At 38.2% G+C, this 20,223-nt stretch overlaps 1 protein-coding gene across 5 annotated transcripts in view; it reads right to left on the bottom strand.

Annotated features, from left to right (window-relative positions):
* Positions 1-20,223, bottom strand: part of LOC5575438 (semaphorin-1A) — a 612,610-nt gene that overhangs the window by 13,846 nt on the left and 578,541 nt on the right. For 2 of the 5 annotated variants that reach the window (XM_021844668.1, XM_021844667.1), the window contains exons 14-18: positions 13,437-13,548; positions 12,602-12,789; positions 1,730-2,033; positions 1,504-1,672; positions 1,322-1,396 (exon numbers count right to left, since the gene is read on the bottom strand). In XM_021844668.1, coding sequence (XP_021700360.1) covers positions 1,322-1,396; positions 1,504-1,672; positions 1,730-2,033; positions 12,602-12,789; positions 13,437-13,548 — 848 coding nt within the window. Of the gene's footprint in view, positions 1-965; positions 1,020-1,321; positions 1,397-1,503; positions 1,673-1,729; positions 2,034-12,601; positions 12,790-13,436; positions 13,549-20,223 lie in introns of all 5 variants that reach the window. The other 3 variants (XM_021844666.1, XM_021844665.1, XM_021844669.1) reach the window with 3 other exon arrangements.

Below are 20,223 nucleotides of genomic sequence, written 5' to 3'. Positions count from 1 at the left end.
ATTCATTTTAATGTTTAAAAACATGAAGATTGCGAAAACAATATTAATACTGCTTCTTATAATCTAAATGGCCAAAGTGCAACCCTCGGCGTAGCTCTCACCCGAAAGAACACATGGGCTGGGCGAACGCTATGACCGATTGAATGAATTGCTTGCTTTTCCCATATAAACTTTGAAGGTTTTGTAAAGTCTCAGTTTTCATCCAAATGAGTTAAAATTTTGGGAGGACACTCAGAATTTGATATAGAATCGAATAAGCGGTGTAGAGCAGAAGCGATTTTCTGATTCACCCTAATTTGTATTCTGCGATATTACGACATGATTCGCATTTATGGATCTCTGTTCACTGAAATTTTAGGTGTTATTGGAAAGCAGCTCAGAATCAGCTTTAATTAGGATATAGTGTCAGGTAAATTTTGCAATAAAACGATGCTATTTAAAACATATTTTTTCTTCTTTCAAAACTATTTTACTATGCAAACCAGAAGAGTACGCCAGGGAACGGAATTAAATATTTTACAAGTTTAAATAGTAGAGCTGGAATAAATACAGATCATGTACTTCAAAAAAGGATATAAACTACATGCAAAAAAGGTAAACATGTTCGACAGACAGTTAGAAGCAAAAGTGCACAAAATGTTCAAAGATAAGTTAGGAGGTATAATGTGAAACAAGAGAAAATGGCAAACGAACGAATGGGAAAAAAGTGATAATTCAAAACTGCTCGTGGTATAATTAGTCGAAAGGCGTGGAGTGGGGGATGAAAATGCACAATGCAAAAAACGAGCGCTGCTTCCAGTGCCGCGAAATTATTCTCTGATTGGTTCGTCGACGGGTTGTGAGATTGTGAGGGAGGTTTTCGGTCGTGGGGGAGAATGGCAAGAAGATGACAAATTTGTGTCGGTCTGTTCTAAGGTTCGCTTCGTTATTTTCGACAAAAGTTACTGCAATATCCTGTGACCTACTTTTTTCACGCTTCTCGTTGTTGAGAATCCGTCACCGCGACGATAATTATCACCCTGTGAAAAATGACAGCGAGAAAGCGGGAAAAGTTTAGTTTTAGTTCACTACGTCAGCAGGTTAGCGATTCTTCTTCTTTTTTTGGGCGTTTATTTTCTGGTGGCGCAAAATTAATGAGCGTGGGAAAGTGTGTTTTCTAGATATATTTGAGGTTTGGTGATTGGTGGTGTTTCTTGGCATGGCGCTTGTGAGGTGTCAGGTGGGTGTAAAAGAGGGTGGTGATAATGATGCTGCCTCTGACTAGTTTAGAGAAACCGCAAAATTAACGATGTCGATTCGAGTGACGAGGGCGATTACTTACTTGGTGGGATCGGAGGGTACCAAAGTTGTCGCGACCCCGGTAGTTGTCCCGAGCGCTATAGCCATCTGGCTGGAACTTGGAAAGAGAAAAATGCCCTCGTCATGATTTTTTATTTTGATGATTTAATCATTTCAATATTTTGCTCTTGATGTTAGGATTTAAATATCCTGTTTCACACATACCTGGAAAAGAGTTTCCGAGTTGACACCGTGGTGGTGACCCATCGGTTTCCTTAACGTATTTTTTGGCGAATGCTGCATCTTATTCTGACTAGATGGCTGAGGTAATAGTACGGGTTCAGCGTAGGTCACTTCTTCGACCTGTGGAAGGAGCTTCGGTTCGGTTTGTATCCTGTGAGATAAACATACAAATTACATAGAGCAATACGTTTCACGTCTCTAAACTTACCGATTAACGTTCTGTCGCTGTTCGAAGTACTCATATTCCGTATCAGGATATGGCAGGTTGTCGTCCTCATCCTTGTGGCATCTCCGGCCGCAGAAGTAACCGGTGATGAATCCCACCAACAGGGCGAAAATGGCACCAGCTAGCACAGCCATGACCAGCGTTTCCACCGTGTATTGAGCATTTATCAGATCTGGAGTTATTTGCGGTCCCTTATCGTCGTAGCCGCTCTTATCCTGCATTATGCTGATCATGTCGTTGCCGGGTTGATCTTTGCTGGGTCTTTGAGGATCGTAATCAATGTCACCTAAGGGGATGATGAACATTTCGTTTAATAATGACTATAACTGATGTCTGCTCAATATTTTACTTTTTATCCGGTTTTTTTTTTGTTTGGGTGCATTGCCAACTGGTGAGCTCGTTTCGTGCTTTTGATAACATGTTTTTTATCGTGGCAAAATAACGTTTATGCAATTTTCAAACAAAATATGGATGGTTTGTCATTGCAAGTGACGACATAAACCCTTAGTCCTGTTGCATATAATGTAAATATACACACAACACAAAACTTTCTTTTCCGCCATTACTAAAAATAAAGTTTGAATAGCTCGACCCAAATCTTTTAACCACGGGACAAAAATGCAAAACTATTTTGAAGTAAGTATCGTATATTTTTCTTCCTTATTCATGAATCGTATCACCGAACAGAGGTGACTCCCAGATCTTTTTTCTCCCTCACTGATCAACGACTTTCCCGTAGTGATGGTAGGGATGCCGAGGTATTCTCGGTATCTAGAAGCCCCAATCACACTTTAACATTCCTTCCCCATCCCAACTGGCTGTAAGGACTTGGCCGGCGCCGTTATTGATCAAAAATATGAGATCTGCTTAAATGTGCACCAGAGTAAGCGGAAAAGCCCATTCATTATTCATTTGGATCGAAGTGCAATTCTTATTAGTTCCGATCAATCAAGAAGTAGCAACCATTGACATGTACCGTCAGTCAAGGCTATGCTATGCTTGAAGATGACTTATTAAAATATTATAAAGCATATATTTGTTTCTAAAAGAATTTCTACAGACCTTTAGACTACGGCTCACGTAGGGCAAACAGTTTCCTATAATCTTGGGTCCAGCCATATGATTGTCCACATGCTAAGATTTAAGATGGCGCTCACTTCGGCCATTGGTACGGAAAACTGTAATTGACTTTTATTGCTATTTGCAATTCATAGTTTATACAAAAAAAAAAGCTTCTGTAACTAGGGGATACACTATTTACACCAGTCAACCTGTCAGCCAACTAGGCCACATAACAAGTTATGAATCTTATTAGTGTTCCTTCATAGAATTTCTACAAGGATTCTTTAGGAAATTTTGCCAAGAATTCATAGAAATTCCTTCAGTTATTACAGGAATTTTTCAGGACGTTTCTCCACGAATGAGAATGGAACTGGAAGAATTTCATCAGAATATCCTTAGGAAATTCCTTAGGATCTTCAATGGAATTTCACGCAATTTCCTTCGGGTTTGTTTGGAATCTTCATCATCCTTTGGAGTTTCCTTTCGAAATTTTCTTTAGAATTCCCTTCAGAACTTTCTTCTGAATTCCTTATGGAACTTCTTTGGAAATTCCATTGAAATTTTCTTAGGAATTTCCTTTATTTTTTTTTTCTAGTTTTCTTTGCAATTTCTTTTGGAATATCCTTTGAAATTTTCTTTGTAATTTCCTTAAGAATTTCCTTTGAAATTAACGTAGGGATTTCCTTTGAAATTTCGTTCGGAAATTCGTTTGGAATTTCGTTCGGAATTTGCTCTGAGTATTTCTTTTAAAATTTCCTTTGGCATTCCTTGGAATTACCTTTGAAAAATAAAATTCCTTTGGAATTTCCTCCGCAAGTTCCTTAGGAATATTCTTTGAAATTTCTTTTGGAATTTCTTCTGCAATTCCTTCCGAATTTCTTTTGGAATTCCCTTCAATATTTGCATTGGTATTTACTTCATAATTTCATTTAGAATATTCTTTGGAATTCGTTTTGAAATTTCTTCAGAATTTCCTTTAGAATTTCAATTGATATTTCCTTTGGAATTTCTATCCAAATTTCCTTAGGAATTTTTCTCGGACATTCTTTTTTTTCGGAATTTTCTTTGGAATTTCTTTTGCATATTCTTTTGAAATATCTTTTGGAATTTCCTCCTGGAATTTCCTTTAAAATTTCGTTCTGAAATTCGTTCAGAATTATCTTCGGAATTTCCATTGTATTTTTCGTCGCAATTTCCTTCGAGGGTTTCTTTTAGAATTTCCTTCGGAATTTTTTGCAATTTCATTTGTAATTTCCTTTAAGAATTTCTTTTGGAATGTCCCTCAAAATTCCTTTCGGAATTTCTTTTGGAATTTCCGTCTAAATTTTCTTTGGTATTTACTTTGGAATTTCCTTTGGAATACCTTTCATTATTTCCTTCAGAATTTCCTTAAAAATTTCCATTGAAATTTCTTATAGAATTTCCATTGAAATTTCCTCAGGAATTTTTTCAATTTTTTTTCCGAATATCCTTTGGAATATCCTTTTGAATTTCATTTGGAATTTCCTTCTGGAATTTCCTTCAAAATTTCTTTCGAAATTCACATTAGAATTGCCTTTGGATTTTGCATTGGAATTTCCTACGAAATTTCTTTCGGAATTTCTTTCAAAATTCCTTTCTGAATTTCTTTTGGAATTCAATATACTTGGAAATTTATTTTGGAATTTCCTTCGGAGTTTCCTATTGAATTTGCTTTCACATATTCTTTCAATCCAAAGCAAATTCCGAAGTAAGCCATGGGTGTTCCGAAGGAGGTCCCAAAAGAGTTCCTTATCACGAAGGAAATTTCAATGGAAATGGCGAAGGAATATTCAAAGAAAATTCCGAACGAAATTCTAATGGAAATGCTGAAGCAAAATGCAAGGAAAATACCGAAGAAAATAAAAAAAGTCCGTAGAATGTTCCAAAGGAAATAGAAAATTCAAAGGAAATTCCGTAGGCTAACGAAAAAAATTCTAAAGTCCGAAGGAAATTCCGATGGAAGTTCTAAAAATTTCCTAGGAAAATACCAGAGAAATTCGGATGTTTAACGGCAGGGAAATTCCGATGAAAATGCCGAAAGAAAATTCAAAGCATACACCGAGGAATTTCAAAGGAAATGCCGGAGAAAATTCTGAAGAGAAATCCAAAGAAAATTCCACAGGAGGTTCTGAATTCCGAAGGAAATCATGAAAGTTCCAAACGAGTTCCTAATACCAAAGGAAATTACAAAGAAAATTCTGAAGAAAATTTCGATGAAAGAAAATTTTGAAGGAAACTCAGATAGAAATTTCAAAGCAAAATCCACAAAATCCAGAGGAAATTCCGAAGAAAATCCCAAAAGAAATTCCGAAGGATGTTCCAAAGGAAAATCCGATGACAATGCCGAAGGAAAATCCGAACATAATTCCGAAGGTAATTCCAATGCAAATTCCTATGGTGTTCCAATGGAAATGCCAAAGAATATTCTAAAAGAAATTTCAAGGAAAATTCTGAAGGAAATTCCAAATAAATTTTAAAGAAAATTTCATATAATTATCAAATTTCAGAAATTTCGAAGGAAATTCCAAAAGAAACTCCAAAGGAGATTCCGATGGAAGTTTCAAAGGAATTCCAAAGGAAATTTCGAAAAACAATACTGAAGGAAATCGCAAAGTAAATTCAGAAGGAAATTCCAAAGGCAAAAAAAAATCCTAAAGGAATTAAGAAGGAAAATACGAAGGAAATCACCAAGGAAAATCCGAAGGAAATCCCAAAAGAAAATCCGAAGGACATTCCAAAGGCAAAAGAAATGCCGAAGGAAAATCCAAAGGAAATTTCTAAGGCAATTCCAAAGGCATATCCAAAGACAATTCTGAAAAAATGCACAGAAAATTCCAAATGCCGAAGGAATCTCCAATAAAATTTTTAAAGAAAATTCTGAAGGAAATTGCTGTGAAAGTTCCATAGGAAATTTCAAAGAAAATTCTGAAGGAAATCTCAATGTAAATGCAGAATTGAATTTCAAAGAAAATTCTGAAGGAAGTTCCAAAGGAAATGAAATAAATTCCATTGGGAATCCCGAACGAATGTATAAAGGAAACTCCGAAAGCAATTTCACAGGGAACTCCGAAGGAAATCAAAATCTTGAAGGAACATGCCGAAAAAACTTCCCTAAGGAACATCCTGAAGCAACTTCCTGGAGGAATTTGCTTTAAGAACTTTTAGAGGAATCTCATGGATACACTACCAGAAGGAACTGCCGGAGGAACTTTCTTATGGAACTACCAGTACGAACTTCACGAAACACAACGCGGGCTACATCGCGCCCGAAACCGGTCGTCAGAAATGTAATTTTTAAGCTTTCTCGACGTTAGTAAGAACTTTTTCTTCTTCTTGGCATTTACGTCCTCACTGGAACAGAGTCTGCTTCTCAGCGTAGTGTTTTCGTGAGCACTCCCATAGTTATTAACTGAGAGCTTTCTTTGCCTAAGTTGCCATTATCGCATTCGTATATCGTGTGGCAGTTACAGGTATCAGAAGGCCGGCTCCAGAGGCACGTTCCCCGCCATTTGGGAGATATGTGCCATCGCCATATTTGAGCCTATTTCATCATCTACCCGATGGGAGAGGAAAGGGAAGGGAAAGATGGGAGGAAATAGGAGTGGGGTCCCTTGAAGAGGGAAAATCGCATAAGCGAATTGTAATGTAGCTCCATACCACAATGGGTTCGAACAGCGCCCTCAAAAGGACACTGCAAAACGCATGAGCGTAAAGAGAACCTATAGCTCATTACCACAGCGGGTTAAAAATAACAGAATGTCCTGAAGATTCAGGTTTCTGAAATCAGTTTCACTTAATAAGTGTTAACCAAGTAATTGGAATCGCAATTACGCAAGTATTGGATAGTTACATATCAGGTGATAATGCGAGCTAATTCATAAGCCAATTCATTACCAGCAATGGAAGAATAGCAAGGACCCATATAAGTTTTACAGAGTTCACTGAATTCAGTTTCTCAATTTGAGTTCGATGTGCGATAACAAGCTTAGACCTTGAGTTGGCCTAAGCAAGAGCTTTAAAAGCAGCCTGACTAGCTTACATATTCCTTTACAAATAGCCAGACGTCAACTCGTCTCGCGAAGGGAATTGTGAGGAACAAAGTGACAAGCAATTGTGGGATTCACTCGAAGCAAGGACAATTGTGTCCCAATTCACCGGAAGTAGAAACATTCAAATAACTAGGATTTCCAATGGACAGAGAGAATTCATAGTATTTGGTCACAACCAATTCCCAGTTTGTGGAGTATAACAAATGCAAAGTCTGCGAATTTACATTCATATGTTCATATAGAGATGTAGCGATGATCAGATAATGATTCATCATCTGATACATGCCAATTCGTCAACTCGTAACTGATTCTGTTCAAGCAGAGCATTATGTCTAGCACTTCTTCTCTAGCAGATACCATGAAGGTTGGGCGATTCCCTGAAATAAGTAATTTAAGATTTGAACTACTTAAGCATTCCATCAGACTGGATCTTCTCAAATTGATATCTGAGCTGCTCCAGATGATGTGATGAGTATCAACATCACTGCCCACAATCAGCAGACGGCCTTTTCATAGGCAGTGAACGACAACTAGTTTGAAATCATCCATTGGGGATGATTCATCATGTGGTAAATACATCACAAAACGAAAGACGTATTTCCTATTGAGCTCACCAACAGAAATATCAATTGTGACAGCACATACATCTCTGGTAGTTAACTCAGAAATGAGTGTAAGTAGCAACGTCAGCGCTATTTACGAGCACGCATGCACGAGGTATGGCACGCGAGTTTGCCATTTCATGTTTCTGAAAGTAACAAAAACTGGGTCCACAAGATTACCTAGATAAAAGTCCACAAAAGGAAGGTTTTTGCGCCATTTGAACTGTACCATTTGCATGAGTCTACAAAGATTGATCGTTGCTGATATTCTATGCTGAAGATTGGTTTAACTAAGCTATCCTAACCGTAGCCACTACCCAAACTAGGCAGGATTAAGCTTTTCGCAATCTCAGAACTAAAAAGACCAGCAGCGAAAAAACCAGATCGGTATCTCTTAAAAGTCGCCAAAGGCGAAAAGCACAGACTACACTGTGTAATACGCATAATGCGAAACCATAGAGGTGAAAATTTAAACTAAATTACAACGTATTAATAATCCCACCCTTATTTAGCCTCAGGCTTGAGACTGAAGAAGGGCAGCCGATTATATCGGAGAAACACAAGGTCACCTGCACCATTGCACATTGGGGAAATCCGAACCCAAAGGTGGAAAAAATTGATAACTTTCACAATAGAGAGATAAAAAATAAGTTTTATAGCTTGTTCGAAAGGAAATTTTCTCAGGAATCGTGATGGTGATGGTTTCATGAATGTGGGACCGCTCTGGGATAAGCAATGGTGCCCGTTTTACCCCGATTCCTTGAAAAATTTTGATTTTCATGTTGTTTTGTGTAAAATTGTTTTATTGTGGAGAATATTTCCGATGAATTCCATCATCCCTAATTCATTCAACATTTTTTTATAGATAACCTTATAAAAAAATGGAAATTTAGGGGGTTATAGGGCCAAATGATCAAAAAAATATTTTTTAAGAGGATTTATTGTTTTTCATTCTTTCAACGTGTTTTTTTTTTATTGAAATAAATACAAAAATAGTAAAATAACCATAAATGTAGCTTGCAGAAACAAGTTGTAGTGAAATTTATAAGAAATGTATGATAATTAATTATGCTCTATGCACAATATTGTGAATAATTAACCTTCTTATATCACAAATTCCAAACATTTCCAAACGATATGCAATAGTTTGGGTACACGTTATTGATCTAAATGATCGATTGCCGTTAGCCTCATTGATAGCAGGTAGTGGGAGCATATAGCTTTTTGGCTATTTTTGCCCCAATTCCCCTAAAAACGATTTAGTTCAGAATTAATTAAACAGATATCTCAAAATTAAATTTATTATGTACTGATTTGTTTATTCTGTATCTAATCCAATATTTAAAGCATAAAACGTAGGAGATTATGGGGATCTTTTACAAACAAATTAAAAAATAACCAAATAAAAAAACAAAAATGAATCCACCAAGAAACCATCTGTCGTTTTCTTCTGATTGAAACAAATTACATATCATGTTAGTTACACAATCACTACTGTAGTAATTTCATGAAAGTTAAATTGCATTTTACAAGAAATTATTCGGGAATAATTTTGTCTTTTTACGGATATTTGGTATTACAATATTTCAATTGCCATCATACACTAGAGAAAAAGTGACAATAAAAGTGAAAATGCAGTTGCTAACCATGCTCAATTCTAGATTTTTTCCAAAATCGATCATTCATTCAATTAGTATAATATATACTACTATGTTTGTTATGTTTCCGCCCTCTACAAACAGATTGCTTGTTAGTTGACATTTATGTCCCTCTTGGTGAATCATATTGTGTTAATATTGTAAACAGTTATTATGGTTACATCTGTTTGACTGAATGTTAAGCATGTTCAATAGCTTTCTAAAATGCATAACATAAAGAAATTATTTTCTTGTTTTATATGTTTTCATAAAAGAGTACGAACAAACTTGAATAACAAAAAGATAAACGCTGAGTCACCAGATAGCATGCATTTATATATCTTAGTTTGTTTTCATTTCGTTGAATAAGCAGGCCACATAACAAACAAAACATAAATTATACTAATGAAATGGATAAATGAGTTTGAAAAATATTGAGAATTGAGCATTGCAACTACTACATCTTATACAATACAAATGTGCCATATTTAAATATATGGAAGACTTTGTTTGTTCACTTTTATGACCACTATTTCTGTAGTAGGGTGTAGAGGTACATAGGCACTTCCATGATTCACTTTGGCAAGGGGGATTTTTTCAGTTAAATTGTCTGAAACTTTGCAATAAGAAACACTTTAATACGATGCATACTCTTACCAAATATGAGCTTTGTAGTTTTCAAAAACCCCACTGCCGAATATTGTTATAATAAACATTTGTAAAAAGACAAAATAATTTACCAAATAATTTCGTGTAAAATGCAATTTTACTCTCATCAAATTTCTACAGTTATGCTTGTGTAACTAACGTAATCCTGAGTGATTTGTTTCAGTCAGAAAAAAACTGCAGAAGGTTTCATAGTGGATTCATTTTTGAGTTTTTTACTTGTTTAGTTTATTTTTTTTTCAATTTATGTGTAAAAATACCCATAATATCCTATGTTTTATTATTGAAATACTGTATCATCCTGAATACTGAATAAACAATTTAGTAAATAATAAATTTAATTCGGAGATATCTGTTCAATTAATTATGAAACAAATCGTTTTTAGGGGAATCGGGGCAAAAATAGCCAAAAAACTATATGCTCCCACTATCTGCTATCAATGAGGCTAACGGCAATCGATCATTTAGATCAATATCGTGTACCCAAACTATCGCATATCGTTTGGAAATGTTTGCAATTAGTGATATAAGAAGGTAAATTATTCACAATCCTGTGCAAAGAGCATAATTAATTATCATATATTTTCTATAAATTTCACTACAACTTTTTTCTGAAAGCTATATTTATGGTTATTTTACTATTTTAGTATTTATTTCAATAAAAAACACGTTGAAAAAATGAAAAACAAAAAATCCTCCTCAAAAATATTTTACTGTTCATTTGGCCCCATAATCCCCTAAATTTCCATATTTTTATAACGTTCTCTGTTGAACATTGTTGAATGGACTAGAAATGACGGAGTTCATCGGAAATAATCTCCATAATAAAACAATTTTACACAAAACAACATGAAAATCAAAAATTTCCAAGGAATCAGGGCAAAACGGGCACCATTGCTTATCCCAGAGCGATCACACGTTTATGAAACCATCACCAATCGATTCCTGAGAAAATTTCCTTTCGAACAAGCTATAAAACTTATTTTTAGTCTTTCTATTGTGAAAGTTATCAATTTTTTCCACCTTTGGGTTCGGATTTACCCAATGTGCATTGCTCCGGGTAGCACAGGAAGGGCATAATACTGTAGAGGCGCCTTGGTACTCTCTTGGTACTTGGTACAGGCTCCGTTTGCGGTTAGGTTTTATTTAGACCCCCCTAACCATTCATTCTTAGGCACGGTAAGCTTAAAGCCGAATGAATTAGGGGTCACCTGTTAGGTGATTTTTTATCACCCGAACAGGCAGTTAGTAGTGTTAATTCTTAGCCAATTGAAACAACCGCTACCGACACTACACGGCTATTTAGGCTGATCGGGAAAAGGAAGTTAACATTGATGATTAACTCCTGACGTGCCTAAACAGCCCCATTAACTGAGAGCTTTCTTTGCCTAAGTTGCCATTATCGCATTCCTATATCGTGTGGCAGGTACGATGATACTCCATGCCTAGAGTGGTCAAGCAAATTTTCTTTACGAAAAGATCCTGGACCGACCGGGATTCGAACCCAGACACCTTCAGTATGGCTTTGCTTTGTAGCCGCGGACTCTAACCACTCGGCTAAGGAAGGCCTCTAAAATTTATATAATGTGCCTAAGAATAACAATTGTCCATCTTGTCCCGTTACGACGTTAATTCTTTCACTATTATGGGAAAATTTTACGTTATATTCATGACGTGAATGACTAATAGCATGCCTTCCATGTTCTAAAACTCATTGAGATAACCTAACCGCCGGCTGAAATCTTGATAATAGAGCTAATAACAATGGTCTTAACCATAACATTCAAGGGAAATGTGTAAGTTTCTTGGATTGCCATTACTAATGCAAGAACGTGTTTCGGTTTTAATGGAATTATTTGATAGCAACATCCGTTCAAAATAGCGCATTTCATGTAATGTGTCTGCTTCACACGTGGAAATTAATATATCATCTGTACTCTGATACAGGCGCATTCAATGCGGATACTGCGGATATCGACGCTTCCACTCATATCATAATCCATCTGAATTGCTTAATGGCATACTCTGTGACTTGAGAACTTTCCACCGGAAGCATGTTGGTATGTGAAACTACAGCACTTCCCGGTTCCAGGGCTGGGAGCGACTGAATGTCTGGAAAATAGGAAATTTAAAGATCTTTTGCCTGGAAAAAGAGATCACACATAAAAAAAAAACTAAACCTAACAGAAACCAGGAGATAAGTATTTCATTCCGCATAAAATCAGATCAGACATTTCTCTGATAATATTTCTAAAACTTTTATTTTGGAAATTCTTCATGACAGTACCGTATGCATTTTTTTAAATAATGGAAAAATATCTGGGAGAACTGGTAGAGGAATCTTTAGAAGAATTTCTAGAGGATCCCTGTCGAGGTCCCTGAAAGTATTCCAGATGAAAATTCTAGAGAAATCACTAGGCTAACTCGTGAAGCTTTTCTGGAAAAAAATGAAAAGAAGTTCTTGAAGAACCAGTTGAATAGTTCCGTAATAGTTTCAGAAAGTTTCTCTGGAGCCTTTAAAATTTTGTATCAACGTTCACAATAAACAAGAGCCCTTATAGACCATTATGGTTGCAATAGAGACTTGAGAGACCTTTCATTAAGAATAGTGTCTTTTAGCAACTCGCATAAAAATAGAGTCCAAACATCTAAAAACGGACCTGCTACCAGCCCTGTGGTTTGTGTTCGTCAAAATGGAATGTAAACCCCATTAGAGATAGAGATCCATGGTCGCCCACATCCGCAGTCAGCGTCACCATCGTTGGACGGTGAAATACATTATCCGTGTTTCAATCAATAATTGAGAATCATACATACCTCTGTAACCTTGCTTCTCCGCGTTGCCATCCTTGGGCATCTTCCCGGACGGACAGGCAGCGTGATCTCCGGTGGCAACACTCTGGTAGAAGTAGTTCTCTTCCGACCACCGGGGAGCCCCATGTGATCGGCATTTGCCCGCAATTTTGTCCCAGGCACAGTACGGATCCTGCAGCGCCACGCACTCACTGGAGAAAGGGAAACGGAAGACGTCAGAACGAGAAACAGCACATTAGTGAAAATATTGGGCCGTTTACCAAGGACTCCCGCCATTCCATCTTCGGTCATCAGGGCACTGTGGGCCAGTGATATGGAGTAGTATTGACTTTTTTTTCATTGATATATTATGGACTTTAGAGTAATACAAGAATGCACTTATTTTCGAACTTGCATTAACCTCCAGCTTTACTTCCCTATCAAAGATGTTTTTTCATGAAATAATATAATGGGTTTATGCAAGTTTATAATAAATGCATTCTAGCGCACCGTTCATGTCAACACTATAGTGTTTGATGTGAAATTAAAAACTGCGGCCCACAGTGCCACAAGAGAAAGGCTACGAAAATGGATGAGCTTGGCAATGGTGAAAACCATAAAATGAAAATTTATTTCTCTCGCATTTTCCCCGTTTCCGCTCAATATTGCCGCCACGACACGGCGTTGCGTTGGAAGTCGTTGAAAGCGGCCGGAGAGGTCCAACCCGATAAGCAAGAAGGGGTATTTTTTCCCATCGTCGTCGACGCGTTTTAACTTTCAATCACCATAAAGCTGAACGGACACACGTCTTCGTTTTGCCCGTCTGCTCCTTTTTTACGTGCCCCCTGTGTTTAATTACCTGCAACTGGTTATCTTTTCACTGCTGCAGCGGTGTAATTTAATCGCTATCACGGTTGTATCGGTGACTATAATTAATTTTCCATCATCATAACTTCCGTCCTTTGGCGTGTCTGTAGATAGGTTTTTTTTTTCGCATCCATTGTGTTTGTGTCCGATTCCGATGAAGGGGGTGGTGGGTGGATCCGTTAAGGCGATAATTAAAAATGATGGAATAAAAAGAGGGAGAGAGATAGTGGTGTGTTATTCAAAATTATTATACATTATGTCATGGATGATTGAAAGGCAAAACATTGATTACGGGATAGTCGAGAAATCTGATATTAGATATGTCGATATTTATTCTCTTTTGATTGGTCATTCATTTGCAGCATTTATATATGCGAATCATTACCTAGAATAAAAAACAATTATATTATCGATCATTGAATACAACGCGTTTATGACAAAATTGACATTGGTTTGAATACTTTTAAACTCAATTTGTATTCATAGTGCTCATTATTTCACTTAGCATTAAGGGCAATATCGGTAGCGGTAAATGCGCAGCAAGTTATTCAGCATGACCATGATGAGGGTTGTGGGTTCGAATCCCGCCGGTCGAGCATCTTTTCGAGTTGGAAATTTTCTCGACTTTCTTGTGCTTGGAGTATTTTCGCAAGAAAGAAGAAGAAAATGAATTCTTAAACAGGGCATTGAATGCCTTCAAATATTTGAATAGAGAACGCTTGACCTGTGAAGTGCGGTCTCAAACATTTTGGTCATTCAATTTGAGCACAATTTTTTCAAGCTTCTGCAGCTTGATGCAGGCAATAAGTTCAAAAATCAGCTGAATTACATACTTTATGACCGTATGTTAGTGTTGCTTGACTACCGGACCGCGGGGGGAATTCTTTCGTATAAATAACCTCCAGAGCAAATGTGGTTTTAGGGGACGGACCTGGTGTAGTGGTTAGAACACACGCCTCTCACGCTGAGGAACTGGGATCGAATCCCATCCCCGAGATAGTCACTAAATTTTTTTTCAGTGACGACTTCCTTCGGAAGGGAAGTAAAGCCGTTGGTCTCGAGATGAACTAGCCTAGGGCTAAAAATCTCGTTAATAAAGAAAGAAAAAAAAAAAATGTGGTTTAGCTCTGTATTGGAAGATTGTAAATTTCCTACATGAGAAAGTTTGGAATACATGAAATGGAATGGTATATAATTTTTGTAGCCTAAATCCGTTATGAAACAGCATAAGTAGCATTGAGTCTTATTAGTCTAGTCTTAGTATTTGTCACTTACGTTTAATATCCCTTTTAGTAATATATCCGTCAGTCCTGTCAAGTCTAATGTCGTTATGTGATGTGGGGCGGCTGTGAATGTTTTATAATTGTGTTTTAGAAGACATTCAACGTATTTAGTCTTGGGAAAAATAGCAGCTCACCAACTTTGCAATGCACGAATTCTACAATTCAGGTTTGGCACACATTGTCACCTATTGCTCCCGAGTAGTTCGACTGCTAATCGTACTAAACAAACTATTTTCAATAATGGGTTTCAATTCAATAGATTACAAATCACCTGGTATTTTATATCGATTTTAAAATTTAGGTAGAATAATAAATTCGATAATATAATTCACTTAGAATGTTTTGATGCCATCTATTCATCTGTTTCTTTCTTCAATTTCGCTACTCACGGTTTCTGACACCTGTCACTGTCGCTCTAATCCAGGGCCGTTGTTGGTTTTATTCAGTTGACGTTCAAACTTACGAAAGCGCGTGCTGTCCAACAGGGGCAGCTTACAGTTAGTTAAAAACATATTTCACAAAAATTCTGAAAAACTTATGCATCAATTAGACCGAGTAACCGTATTTCAAAAGATGATATTTTTTGTGTCACATAAAATGTATAGCCATTTTTTAGCGTGACGAACTAATGACCGCACATTCCTAGGCAAACTCGGATCATTTTGATGGAAATTTTTGCATGACAGCAGACTGGCTGCTTGTTGATATCCAGCTCGTCACCCCCAGTGCTTGATCATCACATTTTTCAAAAAGAAATGCATGGTTGCTGGTAGATACAGTCGGAGTTATTGTTATTTATTTATTACTAGTGGTCCCGACAAACTTAGTCTTCCCATCATGTAGGCTGTTGTAAAACGTCATGTAATTCTCTATACAAAATGACACATGAGTCTTGTCCAGTTTTCCCTATTATTCCGGAGACTTTCCCAAACATTTTTTTCGCATGATCACGTCGTATCTCTTGTTGAGTGCAACTGTGAAAAACTTCCATCAATCCGTTCATTCGTTCTCAAGGCATTTCGTGACATACAAACACCAGTCCATTTTTATTTAGACTTTTTTTTAAATTTGGTTCTACATCAACTATCTTGACAAATCCTCGCCAACAGTATTTTGCCAATCACTTGATTTACGGTTGCCTCTCTGCATGATCTGCTGACACCTATCCTTTCGAAGTCCTGGCGCACCTTGTCAATCCACTAAGATCGCTGTGCTCCACGCCATCTTGCTCCGACCGCAGAGAGGTTTCGGCTTATTTATTGAAAGTTCTCAAAAACAAAAAATCGTACGTTCTTCTGCGCTTAAATCACTTTAAAGAGGAACTTCAAAGTTAGCGCCAAAGTTAATAAGATTGGCGCAAACAAAGTTATTGAAGGTGGCGCAAGCAACTTGAAGGCGAGTTTTCATGTTAAAATATATGATTTTCAATGAAGTTTACATAAGTTTGAAATTCTTATACCAATTTAGAATCTTCTTATGACATTATCTCCAAAGTTTGTAGAAAATGAAATTTGTAGTAGACTATCTAGTATTAGTGAAAAGTAGTATTCTACTAATTTTTCTTATTATCCTTTAGATGCTTTGGTTTCTATTCTGAATAGTGTTTGATCCTTCGACCTTGTTGCTTGCTCCTGCGGGGGCGGGCGACGAGAGCAGGATCAAACATGTCGCGCGTCGTCCTGTAGTAGTGAAAAAGTGCCGCGAGTGTCAGTAGTGTTTGATCTATTGGTCGCGTCGCTTGCTCTTGCAGGGGCGAGTGATGAAGCCTTATTTGGCGTACATATTTAGGGGAACATGGTCCAAGACGCGCACTGATGGGGTAAAATGGCTCACCTCATTAAATCATTCCCAGAAGGTTTCAATTTGTATTCTTTGCCAAACGATGTTAAAATATGTTTACCCCAGAGTTGTCGCCACAACCCTTGGACATAAACTCATAGATTTTTCCTTAATTTTCCGATGAAATTTAACATTTTTCCCTTTTTTGCCTAAATTTTAAGGTTTTCCTATGATTTTATTAAGGAACAAGCGTTTCCATACCACAGAGCAAACTCATGGAGAAACATGGTTGCTAACTACTAGTTCTCCATATTAAATGGCATCCTACCCCATCCATTTGGTCATTTTGAACCACCCCAATTTTTCAACCAACTTTTATACACGATTTAAACCCGTTAAAAAACTCAAATTTGGGAAATGTTTTCATGATGGTAGCTAGCAAATATTGTAAAGTTATATTGTCTTCTTCTTTCTGGCATTACGTCCAAACTGGGACAAAGCCTGCTTCTCAGATTAGTGTTCTAATGAGCACTTCCACAGTTATTAACTGAGAGCTTTCTTTGCCGATTGACCATTTTTGCATGTGTATATCGTGTGGCAGGTACGAAGATACTCTATGCCCTGGGAATCGAGAAAATTTCCAACCCGAAAAGATCCTCGACCAGCAGGATTCGAACCCACAACCCTCAGCATGGTCATGCTGAATAGCTGCGCGTTTACCGCTATGGCTATCTGGGCCCCAAGTTACTGTAAGGACTTCGAATGGCGTTGAAATGTGGAGCTCATTAGGAGAAAACGACACTAATCCTTAAAGTGGCATTTTGGACCATTTGACCCTACTTTACTCTTGATGGCGCTACGTCCTTCAAGACATGACTTGCGACACAATGTTACGCCAACTTACTCGATCCATGGCTGCTAACCTCCAATTTCTCGATCGCCCCACACTTCCAAGATCCTGCTCCACTTGGTTAAACCACCTAGCTCGTTGCGCTCCCCTTCGTCTTGTACCGGCCGGATTTGAGGTGAACATCATTTTTGCGGGATTGTTGTCCGGCACTCTCACAACGTGTCCTGCCCATCGTACCCTTCCAGCTTTGGCGACTTTCTGGATACTGGGTTCACCGTAGAGTTGCGTAAGCTCGTGGTTCATTCTACTCCTCCATACGCCGTTCTCACATACTCCGCCAAAGATCGTCGTTCAAAAACTCCTAGCGCTTGCAGGTCCTCTTCGAGCATTGTGCACTGTGCACGTCTTATGCCCGTAGAAGCCTACCGGTCTTATCAGCGTCTTGTGAATGGTACGCTTAGTACGGAGTGAAGTTTACCAGACCGCAGGGTCTTGTGAAGTCCGTAGTAAGCACGGCTTCCGGCAATGATACGTCTTCGAATTTCTCTGCTGCAGTTGTTATCCGACGTTATCAATGATCCGAGGTAGACAAATTCGTTCACCACCTCGAACTCATCCTCGTCGATCATCACGCTTCTGCCAATGCGAGCTCTATCGCACTCAGTTCCTCCAGCCAGCAGATATTTCGTTTTCGACGTATTTACCTTCAATCTAACCCGTTCTGCTTCACGTTTCAGCCTGGTATACTGTTCAGAAACCATCTGAAACGTTCTTCCGACAATGTCCACGTCGTCAGCAAAACATATGAACTGGCTGGATTTATTAAATATCGTGCCCGCATGTTGATGCCCGCCCGTATAACACCTTCTAGCGCAATACTGAACAGGAGGCAGGAAAGACCATCGCCTTGTCGAAGTCCTTTGCGTGTTTCAAACGGGTCCGATAATGCACCCGATATCTTCACACAGCACTGTACACTATCCATCGTTGCCTTGATCAGTCTAGTCAGTTTCCCGGGAAAACCATTCTCGTCCATAGCTTCCATAGCTCTTCGCGGTCCATGGTATCATAGGCCGCTTTGAAATCGATGAATAGGTGGTGCGTAGGGACTTGATATTCGCGACACTTTTGGAGGATCTGTCGCAACATAAAGATTTGGTCTATCGTCGATCGTCCGTCCACAAAACCTGCTTGATAACTTCCCACAAATCTGCTTGCCAGTGGCGATAGACGGCGGAAGATGATTTGAGAAAGCACTATATAGGCTGCGTTAAGAATAGTGATCGCTCGATAGTAGTGCTGTTTCCCCCTTTTAATCACCTCACGTTCGTCCGTCAAGATACCTCCATTCTTATCCCGGCACATTTCGGCTCGCGGCACAAAGCCTTTGTGGGATGCATTAAATTTCTTGTAGAACTAACGAGTTTCTTGAAAACGATACAGCTGCTCCATCTCTTCGCACTCCAACTCTGCCAGGCGGCGCTTTTTATCCCGGAATAGATGGGTTTGCTGTCTTCGCTTCTGTTTGTATCGTTTCACGTTTTTGCGTTGTTAATGGCTGCTTTGACACTACTCCAGCAGTTCTCAAGAGGGGCTTCGGTGAGCTCTCCCTCTTCCGGCAACGCTGCTTCAAGGCTTTGCACGTAATTTGTGACTTCGGGTAGCTTGAGTCGTTCCAGATTGTACCGTGGCGGGCGTCGGTACCGAATGTTGTTCACAACGGAAAGTCGGTGGCGCACAACCGTCACAAGGTAGTGGTCCGAATCGATGATTGCGCCGCAATAGGTTCTGACGCCGCTAATGTCCGAGAAGTGTCTTCCACTTTGGCGTACATGCGAGTATCGAATAATATCGCGAATCCGGTTAAGCGTGATTATAGCATGGATCACATCGTTACATTGGTGACTCCCAGATCTCTACCTTATCCCACTAAGCCAATATCCTTTCATGACAACCGGGGAGATGCAGAGGTGTTCTCGGTCTCTAGTAACAACGGTAGTCACACTAACATTTCTTCCCTTCCCTGATGAACGTAAGGACGTGGCCGGTGCCGTTATTGTCTTTTAAATGTTGAGCTCTCGATTTGTGCACATTGAGAATGCTAAGCTAATCTCAAGCCCCATCAATTAAATCTCTGTGCAACTTCGATTGTTCTGGTCAATCACGGAGTAGCAACTACGAATTGTACGGTCGTCTATGCTCATGCTTTAGATGTTTTGGTTTCTGTTCAGTTATAATGTCTTGCAGAAAAAGTAGAAGTTTTTATTCCGGAGATTTTTGAAACAAATGACCTACCATCACTCGTTGAGAGTTAACTGAAAGTAAATCAAATGATATTGTAATGTGAGGATGAGCTAAAATGAGCCGAATGTTATTCGAAGAGAATAGAGAAGAAATCGAATCTGAGTCAACAGTAAGTTTTGAAAGTGAAGAAGAAGTTGAAAATAATGTATGTGCGTCGTATGAGAGAGTAGAATTAATTGAGAAACGATCAATACAGAGTAGAGTGATATTAAAGAACTAGAAAGCTGAAAATAATCATAAACAGTTAAAATTGAGTCGATCCTTCTCCGACAACAAAACAAGATTCAGTGTTGAGGAACGCTATAAAACATCAATATGGTTGGATGTTCAAGATGAAGACAAAAAGAAGTGACGGTCAAAAATCGAAATGCTAAACGTGTATTCAGGAAGACAATGTGGTTGATTCAAAACCCGCCGTGCGTATTAACTAGTTTTAAATTTTCAATTTTTAAATTCTGTTTAAACAGAAAGATTCAGCGGAAGACAGCGACAAGAATAGACAGTTTGAGAGGGAAATGAGCTACAAAAAAAATCGAAAATTAATATCAACGCTTCTAAACTGT

Source organism: Aedes aegypti, chromosome 2 (assembly GCF_002204515.2).
Source record: "Aedes aegypti strain LVP_AGWG chromosome 2, AaegL5.0 Primary Assembly, whole genome shotgun sequence".
Taxonomy (NCBI): domain Eukaryota; kingdom Metazoa; phylum Arthropoda; class Insecta; order Diptera; family Culicidae; genus Aedes; species Aedes aegypti.
Note: the sequence above shows the minus strand (reverse complement) of the source record. Positions and strands in the feature narration are given on the sequence as shown.